Here is a 19,996-nt window from a genome sequence, read left to right as displayed (position 1 = left end):
TTATTTATAGACACTGTTAACGAGAATATACAACGAATATATCAGCAAACAAAAACTTATAAAACAAAAAATAGATTAAAAAGTATGCATTCAACAATGAAAGGCCTCAGAATAAAAGAAAACCATTAATGCTGATGTGTAAACATATTTTGTGCAGTGATAAAGTAATAAACATCTCCTCAAAGTCGCCTCTATTATTACTGGCGTTTCGATGAGGATCAGCACTAATAACTAGTTTATCCCGTCAGACAAACGTCATCGCCAATTATGCTTTACCCCGCGACTTACGCCTATTCCATACTGCAGTAAAAAAGGACTCACTACAAATAGCCAAAACCCAACCACACCCAAATTTGTAAAACACTAATATTTTTTTTATGATATGATATGTAAAGTGTAGATCTACTGTACAATATACATAACAATAACGACATAAATCACTAACCATACCACCGGTAGAAAACACTAAGCACAATAAATTAAAATTCTAATAAAAACACCAGAACAAAACTAAAGCAACTAAAGTATGCAAACAGAAAATACTAATAAATTTCCCCCTTAAACCATTTAATCCAGAATTATATAGAAATTTGAAAGCTAACAAGTGAATGTATGTAGGATGAAAGTGTGTTTCGTAGTTTGTACAGATGAGAGGATTAACTGTGCACCTGCCACGTGACTGTTATATTATGAAATGTATCTAGAAAGATTCTAGTCTAGAAAGATTCGTTTTATAAAGAGAAGGGATCTTACTATTACTCATTTGTTGCTGCTGAATCTTGTTATTTTTTTAAAACATACTTCATTATTTTTACATAAATTAAATTAGTTACTTTCCAAAACTAAAAAAATTGATTTGATAAAACCTTTTGAAAAAAACTTTGGTACAAAGCTGAATAAAACCTCTCAAAAATAATTGATCAGTTTATTGCCTTGTTGGTTGATATTATTTTAAAATCAATACAATGAAAATGAACAGAAATAAGAAGAACACTAAAGCATTAACCATTCCCCTAATTTCTAAAATTATTAAGGAAGCTGGTGACCCAATTTCAACTTTGTCATAGTTATGAAAGTCTCATAGCTTGATATGTTGTTTTTGTAGATACTCTGCAAAGTTCTGGAAAATTTAAAATTAGTTAAATACATCCACATAATGAAACTGAACAAAAATTAGGATCAGAGACAAGAAACTAATCAAGGAGCAAAAGTAAATGACTTGGTTAGTCTGGAAAACAACTCAGAAGGAAATTATATACTATTCAATAATTTTAAATGTTAAATTAATGTAAATATTTAATTGTAACTAAATTTTGTTGAAAATAATTGTGTTCCTATTTGTTAACAATTTATGTTTAGTTTATTGTAAACAAAGTTTTTCAAACACTGTAAACCAAAGTAACAGTCAGGTTTGAAATCTCCCCACATCAGATTTTATTTTATATATACTTAGTTACATATAGAATAATAATTGTTTACTTAAAACCTCCAGTTGAGTGGAAAAATGCATGAAAATCAAAAAATTAATACTTTTTAATTATATAATTATCCGCCATTTTCAACAAAATAACTTTAATTTGTCAGCGATTTTGTTTTTAAACATTCTCTGGTGCACAACGACTTAAAGTGTGATTAAACAGACGCCAGCAATATATGTGCTGTTTGTTTTAAAACCTTTGGTAAAAAGTCATCAAAGCTTCATAAAATAACCAAAGCTATTGAAGAATTTATATAAAGGATATTGATGAATTTATTCATGTTATAATCACTGAAAGAAATATTGCCCTCTTTTAACAATTATAAGAGTTGCTGTGGATTTGGGTCAAGGTTTTTTAAAAGTCACAATGAATGTTTTTAATCTGCATGATAAAACTAGCAACCAACCTGACCTTGATGATGCTGGAGTGAAGCGCTGTTTTATTATTTTCTATTGTACAATGAATACCTTAAAACACAATGGAAATTCTAGGAAATTAGTTGATCCTCTTAATCTTCAAAATATTAAGTATTCTGTTGCATTCGATTTAAAGTGTGCCAACTCAATGTTTGGCATTACAAGCCATGCTGGAAAATATAGTTATCCATAGTGTGAAGGAAAGTCTTTTGGATTGTAGAGTAAAACGAACTCTTGGTTCTCTTGATTATCAATGCAGTAAATACTTAGAAGCTGGAAAACCAAAACCAAAGATGGCTGATTATAAAAATGTAATTAATCTAAGAGTTTTATATCTTGAAGAAGATCCAGACACATTTATAGAAAATTTAGTTCCAGTACCTGAGTTGCATATATTAATTGGAATAGTCACAACGTTTGGAAAGTTTTTATCAAAACTATGGTCTGGCTTTGAACAATGGTTAAACTCAAATTATATATATTTTTAGAAGTTACCATGGCATTGGGTTTGATGGCAATAATGCCAACCGACTTTTAGATAAATTAGATGTTCTTGCTCTTGATATTGCTGATCAAGGAAAACTTAATTTATTTCCAGTTATTGAATGTTTAAGAAAGGTTAAAGCAGTAAAGCTACCTTTGAAGAAAAAATTATTGGTGATATGGAATCTGCTGTTATGGAATTTAAGACAGCGTATGCTAATTTAATGGAGTATATTAATCATTACTTAGAGAATATTTTTTTAAATATAACATGAAAAGTTCAAATTGCAATTAAACATATTGTACCATTTCTAAAAAGTACCAATACTGATAATGGGCTTGGAATTTACTCAGAACAAGCAGGTGAATCTGTTCATTACGAGTATAAAAAAACATGGTCTAAGTATAAGACACGACAAAACCACTCTGATTATGCTAAATGATTGAAGTCAAGTGTTGTCAAATTTTCAACATTTAATAAATAGTTAACATGTTTATATTTTAAGTTAATATATTGTTGACCCACAATCAAAAAGTGTTGCTTCCTAAGTATTTCAATAGCATGTAAGATTAAGTATCAATAAAATTTAATACTATTTATGTAATTCTAAAGCTTAGTCAAGATATTTGTTCACATTAAATCCATTTATTGTATTTTGTTATTATTTTTTACTTAAACTTTTTTGCTATGTTATCTTTTAGAGAATATATGTTCAAACACTTTTTAATGCTTTATAATATAAGTATAAACAAGTATAGAGTAAAATTAGGTTAAGGCATGTGATAAATTTTATTTTTCCTAAAATTACATGAAATACATGAACTTAAATAATATTACCTATGTACTGCCCCTCCCCTTTAAATCAAAAGTCAAAATGTGTAAAATTTTTATTTTAACCATTTTTTTTAAATTCACCTCCCCAAGGCCGAGAAGGCCACTACAGACAAGGAGGCTACTTAATTGTGGTTATAATCCTCTCTCCTAACTCTATAACTCTGAAACACAAACCTTGACAATCAAGGCCGCTGCGCAGAGAAACAAGATGAGCACGGTACTACCAGGTATGTGGTGGGGATTGAACTCGAGACCTCTTGCTTACGAATTTCTATGAAGGTTCTCAGTACCCTTACTTAATTTAACTACTGTTTTATTTCTTAATAACAAAAAATTGGATGTGGGAAGACTTCAAACCTGGCGGTCAGTCTGGTCACAGTGCAAAGAGCTATATATTATGTTCCTTTTTCTTAACAATTGACGTTTTGCTGATTGTAAATAAAAATGTAATTACTTATATAAATAATTAAATATACTTTTGTTTTGCATTTTATTATTTTAGTAAAAGCTCCTCTTATAATTACAATTAAATAATTAAGTCATGAATGTTTTAGTTACTTTTTAACAAAAAGAATTTTAAGTGCCGAAAAAAGTTGTCCTTATTTTATAAATAAATATAAAAAAATAAAAAGTAATAAAAAAATAAATATAAGAAAACTTTGAACATTCAAAAAAAATTAATTATTCAGATTTTCGGTTATGAGCCTATGAATTTATTGATGATGATAAGCCTATGAATTATGAGCTCATGAATTTGCATATTTTTCTGTTACAAAAATATTCGGTTTAATTTATAAATCTAAGTGGTTATTTTAAAAATTTAGTTCACAATTTTTATTAATTAATTAATTTAAAAAAATTGCGATTACTTTTATATTACATAATGTATTTAAATATTTTTTTATCAAAGTTAAAAAACATATTTTAATAATTTTTAAAAAAATAAAATAAAAAATTTTAAAATTAAATACATTTTTAAAATATTCGAGTAAAGCATATTTTTTTTGAAACCAAATTATAATATTTTTTATAAAGTGACACAAAATGTAAAAATACAAGATTTAAAAAATTCTATTCTAAGAAACTATTCCAATTCAAGAAACCATTTTAAAGATGATCTTATATATTATAACTTGATTGTTTTAACGATGATCACATTATTTAAAGATTATCTAAATTTTAATCGAAATTTTCAACATTTTACTCAACCATAAGCTAGAAGGAAAGCATTTTAAGTCAGAGTTAATTTCTTTTAAGTTTTACTCAAATAATCATGTCCTACAATGCAGTAGGGCATGTGGCAGGCTGTGCTAGAGTACATATTTCCAGTAGCAGGGGGATGAAAGTAGCAAAAAGTTATGCAACAGGCAGAGATGTCATGGTCATCAGGCAGTACGGGACAACTCGCAAGGGCAACTGAAATTTAGAAAAAATACCAGCAAGTAGCCAGACAGGGCGATTAGACAATTCTTACTTATAAAAGATTATTTAATAATAAATAGTAGGTACTGAATACCAAGTTGCATTAATTGCACAAATTATAATTTGTAAAAAAAATAAGCTGAATTAGATTAGACATGCGTGCGATTTAGAATGCTTCAAAATGTGACTATAATTTTTTAAATCTTGTAGTCGAAATTTGAAGCACATTTTCTTTTCAATTCAAATTGTGTTTCAAAATAACATTTTCTTTAAATTTAAAAGCGCTAACAACTCATTTTTTTAAATGTTATCATTGCATTTTAAATCATGATAATGGGCACATAAATCATTAATTATGCTTAAACTTTTGTTTGCCATAGTTAAAATAAATTTTTATTTAAACTTTGTCAAACAAAAGTTTGAGCATTATTAATGAAGCACATGGAAATTTTTTACTAAAAAAGAAGTTTTTGCATATTAAAGTAAAATGATTCAGTGATTGAAGATTAAACAAAATGTAGTAAAATTTTATTCATTTTCTAAAAAGCTCTCGGTCTTTTTCTAAAAAGATCACCGGTCTCGATCTCACCGTAAAAGCTCTGATCATTGACAAAATTTTAAGCTTTGATCATTGTTTAGGCATTGGTCCAACGTTGTGTACAATATTGGCCCACTGTTGTATACAGCATTTACCCATCGTTGGCCCAACATTGTATACAACATTGGCCTAATATTGTTTGTAACATTGGGTCAATATTGTATAAAACGTTAGGCAAATATTATTATAAATCAGCTATATAATAAATTTCAACAACAAATGTTGTATATCAGCCTAACATTATATACAACATTAGATTGTTGTTACAAATAGATGATTTCCATCGGTATATTGAAATTTATAGAGAAATAAAAACAAAAATGTATGATACAAGTATAAAATTTTATTTATTTAATTTACATAATTTTTTCCTTAAATATAAATATTGCAAACACCAAACATAAACCAAAAACTAACACATTGAGTTTTAAATAAAAACAATTCCCAATTTTTTTTCTAGTTTTTATTTTGTCAATGACAAAATAAAAACTAGAAAAAAAACAGATATCAATTATGACAAAAAATAAATAAAAGTAAGAACATTACACATAGCTTTTTCCATTGCAATACTATTAAACAATTAATATATATAATTAAAATAAATATAATTAATTTGTTTTTAATTTGACAGTTTCTTATTAGTTATATTTTATTATATTAGGTGTATTTTAGTAGGCTTTTATTTTAACTTTTTTTTTTAATTTTTTCCCCGTATTTAAGATAAACTACCAAAAAATCAGACTCAAGAATGACTCAAGACATTATTTCAGTGACCCAAAGGGCGACCAGGAAAAAACTGGAGGTTACACAACTGACAGTAAAAAATAAAAATAGGGACAGTAATTCACAAACAGAATGAAATCTTCTTATCTCAGGACAATTCTCATGTCTAATATCATGTTTCTATTTATCTAACTGCATACTTATTCCTCTATAATGTAAGTCTTGCATATCAATTCTCACGCTAAGTTTGTTTAATTTAGCATGACAAATCAAAATATATATATATTTTATTAGAACCTTGAGATACATCTGAGTGACCAGTTGATGATAGCCTAGCAACATGATCAACACCGATTCTTTCTGCTTCTTCAGATGCCAAAGTGTAACTTATTTCAATGAATGACGTTCGAGGCTATAATAAAAATATAATAAAAACAGACACTTGATACACAAATAAAATTTCATTCAAACTATTTACAAAAATAATTATATAAACACTCATATACTTAAAAATAACACAATATTTTTTATTCTTGACATTTTTTTAACATAACTATTACATTTTCAAAAGACTTAATCTTAAATAAAAACTCTGGATATTAAAAATAGAAGATTTTACAGAGAAACATTAACAGACAAAATATATTCATACCAAACTAATAAAAATTATTACAAAAAAGACTTGGTAAATAACCAATCGATATAAAAAAAATCAAAATAAACTAAACTGGCAGTTTAATTAAATAAAAGTTATTAGGTAAAGGATTTTCTCATTTAATGTGAAGCGCTTCTTTTACCTTTAATTTATGTTTGTTTGTACATTTTTTTTAAAAACAATATGTGCATGACATAATTGTTATCTTTGATTCTGAATGTATCCCAAGAACTTTTAAATCATCTTCATTAAAAACATAAAATTTGAAAGTTACAATTAAAAAAGAACCAGATTTCCTTTTTTCAGATGTGGTTATTAAAAAATCCAGTTCCTTTTTGACATTAGCTTATTATAAAAGACTAATCCAAGTCTTTTACAAAACGTTTTAGTTTTGTTCCCTCTTGCTATAATCAATTTTTTTTTTTTACGATTAACTCTATATATAACTTGGTCGTAAATGTTGTTTGGTTAATTGAGCAAAAATACTTGGCTGGGATTTAAAAGACAAAAAAAATCTTTTTTTTTTGTCATTGTAAATCTGTGTTATAAATTATCTTAAAACTGATAAAAAAAAATTCTATCAACATCAATTAATAACTTGTATATAAATGCATCAATTAATAACTTGAATCAATTAATTAATTGCAAAAATCTGCCTAACGGTAATTCTTTTGAGGTTTTTTACATTTTGCTCCAACCAAACAAAAATAAAAGGTAAAAGAGTCCATATTAAAATAAAAAATCCATCACATAATAAACTCATTATACTTATGTTACATTTATCTCTCTAATTAAACTGCTAGTTTATTCTATTTTGATTTTGGTTTTTTATAAAGTCATTTTTAACGATTTATTATGTATATTTTGTTTGTTAATATTTCTAAGTTAAGTCTTTTATTTCAATGTTTGTTAAAAAACTTTATTGAACAATTAAATCTTTTAAAAATGTAATAATTATATTACAAAATATTTTGTTATATATATATACATATATATATATATATATATATATATATATATATATATATATATATATATATATATATATATATATATATATATATATATATATATATATATATATTAGGGTGGGGCATAAAACACCAAAGTCATTAAAAAAAATACCATAATAATTTTTCTGGTTCCTTTTGATATGTGTATTAAAAAAATGTAATTTTTTTTTTTTTTATGAGTACCCCTATGGTTGGTCCCAGCAGTCCAAAAATTAGAAAATTTATAATTTTTGTAAATAATAAGGGGGGCAGGGTCACTTACAAATATTTTAAAGATATCTTAAGTGTTATTTTTGCAGCCTGATATATCTATTTTTAGATTATGTTTTGTTTTATTGCAAAAGATGATGGAAATGGTCAGCCCTACCTATTAAAATACATGATGTTTATATTTGAGAGGTAGGGGGGGGGGGGCATATATATTTTTTCCTACATATTTTAAATAAAAAATATTTTTACATTTGCATTTATTTTTTAAAGAAAGATTATTTTAAAGTTTTTAATGAAGATTTTTTTTCTGTTGTCTGAAATTTTACCTGATGATCTGCAACAACTAATAAATTAGCTTGGCTATCTTCTTCGTTTCTGAAAGTTTCAATAAAGTCTTGACTTAAATTTAATAGCACGTTGTGCACTATCATTAACAACAAGGCGACCAGTGACATCATTTTTAAATCTAATGTAACCCGAAAATTTTTCACAGTTTGATGAACTGATTTTATGCCATTCTGTCTCATGTAATGTCATTTTTATTAAATCAAATAAAAACCAGCTTTCAGGACCAATAAAATCTTTAATATTTTTAGTTATTTTTTTTTCATTGTCAGTAAAAATTTCGGAATTCAGTTTTCCCATCTTATAACTGGTGGGCTTCGCTGTTTGAGCTAACTTAAGAGCTAATTTTTGTAGCTGATCTACAGGTAAACATTTATCAGCAAGACACATAACCACAAATCTTTCATTTAAATACCAATTGTGCTTTTTAAGTGATATCAGTACAGCTTCTGCTGGTTTGAAACTGAATTCAGAATATTGTATCATTTCGTTAATAGCTTTTAGATCTAAAGAAGGTGCTATGGCAGGGATAGGAGCTTTAACAAACCATGGAACATAAAATAGTGCTGTAAATGAAGCAATTTCATAAATCAGCTTTCCCTCTTGCAATGATATTATGTTAAGACATAAGTTACTGAAATGTGGCTGAAGAAGATCATATGTTAAATAATAAACTCCCTGTACCATAAACCTGGCATGATGCGAAGCCATTGGAAATCTAAACTGAAATTTTGTTACTTTGCCACCTAACCAAAGAACTGCTAATTGTATAAAATACTGGTAGTCATTTCTTGGAAATATATCATTATCTAGGCAATTTTGAAGGAATGTTAATGATTCAGAAGCCTAAATTTCAAAAAACTTAATTATTAAAACTTATAATTAAACACATTAATCTAAATAGGATAATTAAACCAACCTGCTTTTCCAAAAAAGATATAATTTTTTTTTCTGAGTCAAATCTCTTTAGGTTATCATAATTTATCTTCTTTTCAAGAATCGATTTCCAATTACCCTTCAGCCTATCAAATAACTCAGTCTTTGGTCCACTTGTTTTACCACCAGTAAGAACATTTAAAAAGTGCTAAAATATATTTATTTCAAATCATTTAAATAAATTTTATTAATAATGCATTTAATTCATCAAGAAATATTAATAATTAAATATATAAATAAATATAAAAATATTATATGATTTTTTCAATACTTACCTGTATATGTAATTCTTAAATGTGATGACGACAAGCCATCCAAATTAAAGCTTTTCCTCTCCACTGCTCAATAAGAGTACAGACTCCTTTTAGCCAACCAGTATTTGTAACTGTGGTGTCAAAAGAAAGACAATCAACATAGTCAAATAGCTCCCAGTCTTGTAAAGTTTTTTTGATTGCTTTCCCAAGAGACTCAGCAGCGCCATCTTTCACAATTAAAATACCCAAAAGTTGGGATTCTGAGAGATCTGGTGAACTGATTAGTACAGCTACTCTTTTAACTTTTTCTTTACCAAGTTCTTTCATTTCTTACATAATTTTTGAGTCAAAATGCACAGTAAGACTTTTACCCTTAGCCAATGTAATAAAGTTGTCTTTAATATTACACGCAGTTTTTCTTATACTTAATTTTTTCTGCCTCAAAATACTTTGTTTAGAAATAGAAAAATCATCTGTCGTTCCAGAACGATTATTTATAAGAGAAGCAAGAGTTGCACTCAGTGCAGTCGAACTTATTCCATATCGTGATGCTGTTGGAGCTAAATCTTTTCCTATATTTTTTGGAATGATATGAGGAACAACATTAGATTTTCTAATTTTTCTAGAAGGCTGTAGATACTCTTCATCTTGGTTATCATCTAAAGTATTAAAAATTTTTGTTGTGTTTTCATATTTCTCAGTAACCAACTCTTTCTGTTTTCTTACGGACTCTTTTGTTCTTTAATTTCTTATTTTCATTTCTCTTTTTGTTTTGTTTTTTACAAATTTTTGTGAAACTTTATCTTTACCCAACATTTTCTAAACAAGCGCTCCTTTCTGGTCGTTAAGAAAATCTGCATCTTCTCTTCTAGTTTTTATATTTTTAGTTTTATCTTTCATAATAATACCTTCACAATTCTTTTGACTTACATCAAATACCTTCTCTAGCATTCTTGAAAACTGTTCTCTTTTTAAAACTAAATTTGTACTTAAACGGTTCCTGTGTTTGTTTAAATCTTTTCTCTTCTTTTCTAAGTCAACAATCTTGTCTCTAAAACAAATGTAGAAGAATGCATTAAAATTAATGTAATTTATTATAAGTATATAAAATTGTATGACTTTATAATTGCTACTTATATAACATAAATTTGAAATTGGATTAAACTAAAAATTTTAAATTTATAAAAACCTGATATGCTTGTCAGTATTAATAAAATGAATTCCTGCTTTTTGCCATATTTTCTTCACCTCATAAACAACGCATGGTAAACATTTTTGGAGACAACTGCCTAATTCAGCACATTGCGCAATAAAGAAATCACCAAGAGGACATGAAGCTATACTAACTGAGGAAATGTTTGGAAAATCAGCTCTTAGCATAAGATTTCTGTAATGGTAATATTGCAATATTGTTCCAATTCTTTTTCCAACAAGAAAAACTTCACGATGAGATATTTTTCCATAACTATTGCTTGTTTGCATTATTTTTATTTACACTAAGATAAACATTTTAAAAATTACCAATTTTTTGTAATTAACCCTCCCCCCTACCTCCCAAATATAAACATCATGTATTTTAATGGGTAGGCTGACCATTTCCATCATCTTTTGCAATAAAATAAAACATAATCTAAAAATAGATATATCAGGCTACAAAAATAACACTTAAGATATCTTTAAAATATTTGTAAGTGACCCTGCCCCCTTATTATTTACAAAAATTATAAATTTTCTAATTTTTGGACTGCTGGGACCAACCATAGGGGTACCCATAAAAAAAAAAAAAGTTACATTTTTTTAATACACATATCAAAAGGAACCAGAAAAATTATTATGGTATTTTTTTTAATGACTTTGGTGTTTTATGCCCCACCCAAATATATATATATATATATATATATATATATATATATATATATATATATATATATATATATATATATATATATATATATATATATATATATATATGTATATATATATATATATATATATATATATATATACACTTGCACACACACATATGTGTGTGGTTTTTATTTTGGTGGAGATTTCAACATTTTCCAGCATTTCTGCATTTTTCCAGGACAACTAGTTTTGCAATAACTTAAAGCAACTTTATTATCATTTCTTTACATCAAAGTAAATGGAATTGTTGGATAGACTGTAAGGTATTTGTTCAGAAAAGGTTCAAATATATTTAAAATAGCAAGGAAATATAACTTAAGAAGCAATTAAATGATCTTGAAGTTTTTTTTTTTTTAATGGCTATTGCTCTTGACATTTCTAAAGCTTTTGATAAAGTTTGGCATGCTGATCTTCTCCATAAGCTTTCTTCTTATGTTGTATCTGGTAACATCTTTAAGATTATTGAATTCTTTCTTTTCAATCACAGCATAAAAGTTGTACCCGACAGACAGCACCCTCCTTCATATCCTGTTACTTCAGGGGTTCTTCAAGGTTCTGTCCTCAGCCCTATACTCTTTTTAACTTACATTAACGATCCTTAAGAAATTCTCACATCTAGGTGGCGTTCGCTGATGATACTACTATTTATTCTAGTCATGATAAGAAGCCAACACTCTCTTCGTGGGGGGTTTTGAGCTTGAAATGGATCTCACTTCTGCTACAGCATGGGACTCACAGTGGCTGGTGAACTTTAATTTAGATAAAATCCAAATTTTTCCATTTTAAACATAGTTGGACCTGCTCTTGCAGCCAGCCTTCAACCATTGTCACATCGTTCTAGTGTTGCTTCTCTTTCTTTCTTATAAATACTATAATGGACACTGCTCTAAAGAGCTAGCGTCTCTTGTGCCATCTACTAAAACTCATTCTCGTGCTACTCATCATTCATTAAAGTCTCATTTTTTTTCTGTGACTGATCCTAAAACTCTTATTCGCACAGTTTTTTTCCTCGAACATCAGTTCTTTGGAATTCACTTCCTTCATCTTGCTTTCCTGATTCATATAATTTGCAATCTTTTAAGTTGTCTGTCAATCGTTATCTTGCTCTACAAATTTCATTTTTTCTCTTCCAGTAACTTCCAACTCTAATAGTGGTTGCTTGCAGCCTTGTTGGAAGCAAAGATGTTGAGAAAAAAAAAGAAAAAAGGTAAACACTTTTTTGTTTTTAAACCGCCTAAAATAGAAATCAAGAACCATTTAGAAACATTTTGAATCATATCTATTCATATTGGTTCTCTTGTCAATACTTTTATATCAATCAGCAAGTCAGATGGTTCACAAAGAATGTTGTCTGTCTAACTGTAATTGCCAGTAACTTATTGTCACGTAAAAAACTTGATCCTTCTTCATCATTGCTTGTGAACTTTAAATGGAGCTAGTACTAAAGTAGAAGTTACCTTGCTAAGCAGAAGTTTTAAAGAAGTTAGGAGGGTAGATAAATTTTCTCAATTTTCTGTTACTGGTTGAGAAAATTTATATAATAAGCAAACATCATGTAAAATAGAATAAGCAACATTCAAAACATTTTTTAGATTCCATTTTCTTTTGTGTCTCTCTTTTGTGACAGGTGACAGACTCTAAAAGAATTTAAACTGCTATGGGCAATATGCAAGCTCCAACATTAATAAGAAAATGTAAAATAGTTCAAGTCAGACAAAAATAGACTGTCCATTGATATTTGGTATATCATTGTTGTATCCAAATTTTTAACAACATCCTTAAAATTTGTAAATAAGTCTTGGTGTGTTGTCATGGTAAGTCTTGGTGTGTTGTATGACTAAGAAACTTGATCCAAAGTAACGAACATTTACACGGTTTCTATTTGTTCTATTTGATAACCAAGAGAATATCACTTGTTCATTTCATCCACCATGCATTCATATATTGTTATATAAGTCACCTGTTAATTTACAATATAAAATATAGATTCATATAATGTTATAAAAGTCATATAATGTTATATCTCACCTGTTCATTTACAATATCCAACATAGACTCATATATTGTTATAGGCAGCTATAAATTCATAAAAAACATCAAATTATTTTTAATTTATAAAACAGAAAAAAATAATTTAAACTAACATGCTAGAGTATTTTCCTAAGTTAATAACTGCAAATAATAAATCTAATATACCTAAAAATTATTAGTTAAAAATCTTAATAAAAATGAATATTCAATATAATTACATAAACAACATGAATAAACTTTATATTTTGTTCAAATCAAAACCCAAGTGATAATGGCTAAGTTCATTATTTATTTTAATTTTCTTTTTGTAATTCACCTCCCCAAGGCCGAGAAGGCCACTACAGATAAGGAGGCTACTTGTGGTTATAGCCCTCTCTTAACTCTATAACTCTGAAACACAAACCTTGACGAACAAGGCCACGGCGGAGAAACAAGTTAAGCGCCAAACTACCAGGGACGTGAACTCGGAACCTCTCGCTTATGAAGCGAGCGCTCTACCACTACACCAATACCATATTTGTTATATAATAAACTAATACATCCCTTGAGTTCATTAAGACATCAAATGGGTTCAATATTTGTACATTATATAATATATTAGTATACAACCCATCATTTGGATTCATCACTAGGGTTCAATATTTTAAATAAGCATAAAAATTTGATTGCTTGATTTTTTTTAAAATAAAAAAACTGAAAAATAATTTACCATTAATAATTTTTATTCTAAAAATTTAACATTATTAATTTTTATTCTAAATAAACTTTCAAATAAATACAAGCATTTAAATTAATTTAAAAAAAAAAAAAACGTTGAGAAAAACAAAAACAAAAAAGTTTACGTAAATTTAATACACTTTTTTTTTTGAAATAAGAAGCAAAATCAAGACGATTTTTAGAAAAGCACCGCTAACTAATTACAAGCAACACTATCTGGTTACAAGCACCAATATCTAGTTACAAGCACTACTTCATATTAATGTTGCAATATTTGAGAGTACCAGTGTGATGAGTAACCACAATACTGATATTATCAACCAAAATCTGAAGGAATATTTAAATATATATATATATATATATATATATATATATATATATATATATATATATATATATATATATATATAAATATATATATATATATATATATATATATATATATATATAAATATATATATATATATATATATATATATATATATATATATATATACATATATAAATAACTCAAAATAGTAATTAGAATCCAGTAAGTTAAGTTATTGTGTATGTATATATATATATATATATATATATATATATATATATATATATATATATATATATATATATATATATATATATATATATATATATATATATATATATATATGTATATGTATATGTATATGTATATGTATATGTATATGTATATGTATATGTATATGTATATGTGTGTATATACAGTTGCGGACAAAACTACGTGAACGATTGCAGATTTTTTGAAACAAAAGTTTCAACACCTTAAAAAAAGTTTTTTCTCTAATACTATATATGATTGGATAGAGCGTTTTTTGCTCTATAAGATTGTGTAAAGTGTATTCTTTAATAATACGTATAAAATCATACATGTATAAACGTTAAAATAATTTCGAAAATTTTGAGCGACAAAACCACGTGAACGATTTATAAAAGCGTCATTTTTGATGCAAATTATATTATATTCACATCGAAATCAGTGCTTTTAAAAATCGTTCATGTGGTTTTGGTATTCTAAGAACTTACAATCATTTAAATTTCTCAAGATTATTCTGTTTAACATCAAAAAATTAAAAAAATTAAACTATAATGGTTCGTCAAACTGATTCAAAAATTGAAAGCTTGGTTTTGCGTTTGCGCAAAGAAGAAAAATGGTCCATTGGGCAAATTGCAGCTCATGTGAAGATGTCAAAAGGTGGAATACATAAAATTATACACCGAGAAAAGAGCAAAAAGATCGTTAAGAAAGGTGGTCGTCCACGTATTACGGATAAGCGGTAATATTCCTTTAATTTTATTTTTTTTAATATTTAATCTTAATAATATTAATGTTAATGTTAATTTTAATGTTTAACATTTTATTTTTTAGTACTGATCGAAAAATTGTGCGAGAATCTCTTGAGAATCCACATTTGACAGCCCCTGAAATTCGTCTGCAAACAGGCATGGAAAACGTAAGCACACGAACGATTCAAAGGCGTTTAAACGAAGGAGGTCTTTATGGGCACAGACCTGCAAAGAAACCATTCCTTAAGCCCAGGCACGTCAAAGATCGCCTACAGTTCGCTAAAGATCACTTAAACTGGACGGTTGAAAATTGGAAAACAGTTTTGTGGTCGGATGAAAGTATATTTAACATGGTTTGCAGCGACGGTCGAGGTTATGTTAGGCGTCCAGTAGGTAAAAGATTTGCAAAAGAGTATACAATAGGAACTGTAAAATTTGGGGGTGGCAATATAATGGTTTGGGGGTGTTCTGGGCTGGAATTGGTCCGTTGTACTGTGTAAACGGTATAATGGACCAACTACAGTACAGTGAAATATTATCTAATCAAATGTTGCCACACGCTTTAGAAAAAATGCCTCACAATTGGGTTTATCAACATGATAATGACCCTAAACATACAGCTTTGACTGTAAAAAATTGGCTCATAAATAATAGCATAACGGTTTTGAAGTGGCCTGCCCAATCTCCCGACTTAAATCTAATTGAAAATTTATGGATTAAAGTTGAGCGACGCTTGGGAGGTCGCAAATTTCAAAAACCGGATGAACTTTTTCGAGCCGTACAGTATGAATGGGAGGCATTACCAAAACAGTTACTAGAAACTCTTGTAGAATCTATGCCAAGACGGTGCAAGGCCGTTATCGATTCTAAAGGCTATGCAACTAAATATTAATGTTTTTTTTTTTTTAGAATCTATTATTTGTTGATGTTAGTAAAATTATTCTTTTACGTTTGTATAATCGTTCACGTGGTTTTGTCGCGCAAAATATTTGATGCTTTTTGAACATTTAGATATGTTTAATTTTAAACAAATTATTAGAGAATACACTTTACACAGTCTTATAGAGCAAAAAACGCTCTATCCAACCATATATAGTATTAAACTATAAACTTATTTTAAGACATTGAAAATTTCATTAAAAAAAACTATTTGCAATCGTTCACGTAGTTTTGTCCGCAGCTGTATATATATATATATATATATATATATATATATATATATATATATATATATATATATATATTAATTTTTTTAGAATTATATATATATATATATATATATATATATACACTACCGTGCAAAAGTCTCCGCTCATTTGTAATATTTCAATAAAGTAACAAAAGTTTGCAAGAAAATTGCGTTTATTTTTAATTGTTTATTAAACAATGAATTAGACAGTAAATACAATACATTTTAGGATGATTTTAAATATATAAAATCAATAAAATGTTAATATACAAAGTTGTAAATGTTAAATTTTTTTTTCATCAATATGAGGCCCCTTGGAGCGTATAACAGCAGCACATAATCTTGGCATTCGGGCTAATAATTTATTCATGGTTTCCGCTGTTATCTCATTCCAAGCTTTTTGCAAACGTTCCCATAGCATTTGCTGATTAATAAAAGATGTTTCACCTGCTTCTCTGATCTTCCGATCCTGTTCATCCCACAACTTTTCTATGGGTGATAGATCTGGTGATTGAGGAGGCCATGTCATAATTTTGCAAACTTTTCCCCTTTCTTTTAGTTTCAAATAATTTTTGCATTATCCAGATGCATGTTTTGGATCGTTGTCCTGCTCCATGATTAATCCTTTCCCAATTATACAAATACCAGATGGAATCGCGTGCTTAACCAAAATATTATGGTACATGTGTTTATCCATGGTAGATGTGATTTTAACTAAATCTCTAGTTAACCCATTGCCAAAACATCCCCAAAGCATAATATTACCACCTCCATGTTTTACAGTACTTTGTATACATTGAGGAAGCACTCTTTCATTAGGTAAACGACTAACATGCACGCGACATCGGGTACCAAAAAGTTCGAACCTACTCTCGTCTGTCCATAGAACTTTCTTCCAATCTTCTAATCCCCAATTTTTATGCATTTTTGCCCATTCCAATCTTTTCTCCTTATTTACTGCCCTCAACAAAGGTTTACGTGCAGCAACGCGTACAATTAAGTTGACTGATCTTAGTCTTCTTTTTACAGTATCAGTTGATACTGGCTTTACCCTTGTTTTGTTGAGTTCTGCTGTTAAAATTGTGGCTGGAATTTTTCTATTTCTTTTGCTGGACACAACAATAAACGTATCTTCTTGCCGTGATGTAACTCTTGGTCTTCCAGAACGTGATCTGTCACTGTTGGAACCAATATCATGCAATCGTTGTAGAGCATATCTCACACCTGATTCGGATATTTTTAACCTGGAAGCAATTTTTCTATATGAATAACCTTGTGCAGTTTTAAATTTAATTAAGAATACTGAAGAACTTTATATGTATTTTACGTGAAAAAGGTTATTCATATAGAAAAATTTCTGCCATGTTTTTAGCAGCAGAACTCAACAAAACAAAGGTAAACAAAAAGAAAAGGAAAAAGTATGCAAAATTATAATTTGGCCTCATCAACTTTTTATGTTAACATTTTATTCTTTTTATATATTTAAAATCATCCTAAAATGTATTGCATTTACTGTTCCTTGCAAATATTACACATGAGCGGAGACTTTTGCACGGTAGTGTATATATATATATATATATATATATCAGGCTAAACCAATTACTGCTCATTATGAGCCATTGCTTATTAACAAAAGCCAAGATAAAATTACAGAAAAATCAAAAGTTTTACAAAAATTGTTTATAAAATCTCATCAAAATCAACTTAATACTATGGAAATATTTTCTAAAACTTAAAGGAAAAACACTGCATCTGTTTATAAAATACTGAATCTGTTCATAAAATGGGGTACAATGTAAATGTTGATAACCCCTCACGAGTCTTTATAAATCAAATAATGTAATAATCTGAAATTGTTTTCTATATTCCAACAGATTATTCTTAAAATGGAAAGTATTGCAAAATATAAACTTTTGAATGCAATGTCTCTACAACAAATAAATCTTTCCATTTCTGTCTCGGGTTTGTACATTGATGTTGATTATTCTAAGAGCAAGTTTAGATGGAATTAAAAAAAAAAATTTTCATGAAATGGGTATTTTTTAAATGAAATTCTCTATAAATATAGAAACAGCTTAGAGTTGTAGAAAGATGACCAAAATTATCCACTTAATAAAGATGGTCTAATTGAAACTAATCACTAGTATTACTATCAAATACAACAACAAATGATGGTAACCAAAACAAAATATTGTCTGTTGGAGTAATGGAAACATGACAAATGATAAACTCTGTATCTGAGAAATTCTGTTATATGATTAAAGATAAACTTAAAACAGTTTTTGAAAAAGTTACATTGACAAAAATTGTAACAAGAAAATTGAATCCAAATCAACTACAGCTATTCTGCATGTGTAAATGTTCAAAATTTTTTCCTTTGACAGAGTGTATTAATTTTCATTGTCCAGTCAAATGGTATCATTACAAATGTGCTAATATTACAATACCTCAGTCTTCAAATAAAAAATGTTTTTTCTCTACACGCATTTTGCAACATAAAGACAATATCAAAAAGCTTTTGTGTAAAATTACCAAATAAAATTTAACTCCTTTTTAAATTGGAAAAAATATTTTATGATTCATTGACAAAACTTATTTCGTTAAATATTCAAATTTTTAAAAATATTGGAGATTATTTTTTCTGATCCATTAATAATATATATATATATATATATATATGTAAATTATGTTAGTGTATTTTACAAATAGAGTGCTCAATGTTCTTAAAGAACAGAGCAATAATTAGTAAAAAACACTTATCTAACTTTTATCTTCGACTCGGAGTTTCACCATCGCTGGATCATCAGGAAGAGTTACTAAATCTCAAAAAAAAATTCAATTTATAGAAAAAAATATTTTACAGGAAGTTATAAATTATTATAAAAAATTTTTAATTACTATATTTTTTTGTTAACGGGAAGTTACAGAAAGTAATTATGAAATAATTTTCTTTGGAATGGGGATAGTTTAATTTGGTCATTTGTTTTTATAATTTTTTAAGAGGTATTTATTTTCGTGCCTACATTTAGAAATTAATTCAGATTTTTCAGATATTTTTTTCTATAAATTGAATTTTTTTTGAGATTTAGTAACTCTTCCTGATGATCCAGCGATGGTGAAAAAAATTTAAGAAAAAATGGGCTTTCCAACGAATTCTTTTAATAAAGTGTTCTACTTTGTCTATTAATGAAATAGTATAACTTTTTTTGTCTGGGATCGGGATATTTTTGAGAGAGTAAGTGAAATTGTTAGTTTCCATGTTTAGGTTAGGTAAAATACAATTAAAGAGTGCTCAACAAGTATAAACTTGGAGCTTAATACCCCACCATTTATTTCTGACCTGGAAAATTTTGAAAATGATTTATTACACTTAATTAAAACTATAAAATTCCAAAACATAAATAATGAATTCCAAAAACAATTAAAATTAGACATTAATAATATAAAATTGAACCCTAATATTTTAGTTTTTGCT

The 19,996-nt window shown here is 27.6% G+C and overlaps 1 protein-coding gene and 1 long non-coding RNA gene across 2 annotated transcripts in view; both read right to left on the bottom strand.

Annotated features, from left to right (window-relative positions):
- Positions 1-6,075: 6,075 nt before the first annotated feature.
- The window catches only part of LOC136075577 (uncharacterized), a 24,952-nt gene continuing 11,031 nt past the window's right edge, over positions 6,076-19,996 (bottom strand). Inside the window, exons 5-6 of the long non-coding RNA XR_010636025.1 lie at positions 13,305-13,352; positions 6,076-6,367 (exon numbers count right to left, since the gene is read on the bottom strand). This is a non-coding gene — a long non-coding RNA (uncharacterized LOC136075577). The remainder of the gene's footprint in view (positions 6,368-13,304; positions 13,353-19,996) is intronic.
- Positions 7,940-10,850, bottom strand: LOC136075068 (uncharacterized). The gene is made up of 6 exons (XM_065787304.1): positions 10,558-10,850; positions 10,277-10,419; positions 9,818-10,027; positions 9,474-9,697; positions 9,098-9,262; positions 7,940-9,024 (listed from the first exon to the last, which is right to left on the bottom strand). The coding sequence occupies exons 1-6, from the start codon at positions 10,848-10,850 to the stop codon at positions 8,218-8,220; spliced, it is 1,842 nt and encodes a 613-aa protein (XP_065643376.1). The 3' UTR covers positions 7,940-8,217.

This window comes from Hydra vulgaris, chromosome 01 (assembly GCF_038396675.1).
Source record: "Hydra vulgaris chromosome 01, alternate assembly HydraT2T_AEP".
Classification (NCBI taxonomy): Eukaryota; Metazoa; Cnidaria; class Hydrozoa; order Anthoathecata; family Hydridae; genus Hydra; species Hydra vulgaris.
Note: the sequence above shows the minus strand (reverse complement) of the source record. Positions and strands in the feature narration are given on the sequence as shown.

Excerpts from the sequence above, each read along its gene's own strand:
- LOC136075068 (XM_065787304.1), bottom strand. The coding sequence starts at position 10,850 with ATGCAAACAAGCAATAGTTATGGAAAAATATCTCATCGTGAAGTTTTT. Across the intron at positions 10,028-10,276 it reads AAGTCAAAAGAATTGTGAAG|ATGATAACCAAGATGAAGAG; the intron begins GTATTATTATGA and ends TTAATACTTTAG. Across the intron at positions 9,698-9,817 it reads TTTTTCTATTTCTAAACAAA|AAATGAAAGAACTTGGTAAA; the intron begins GTATTTTGAGGC and ends AAATTATGTAAG.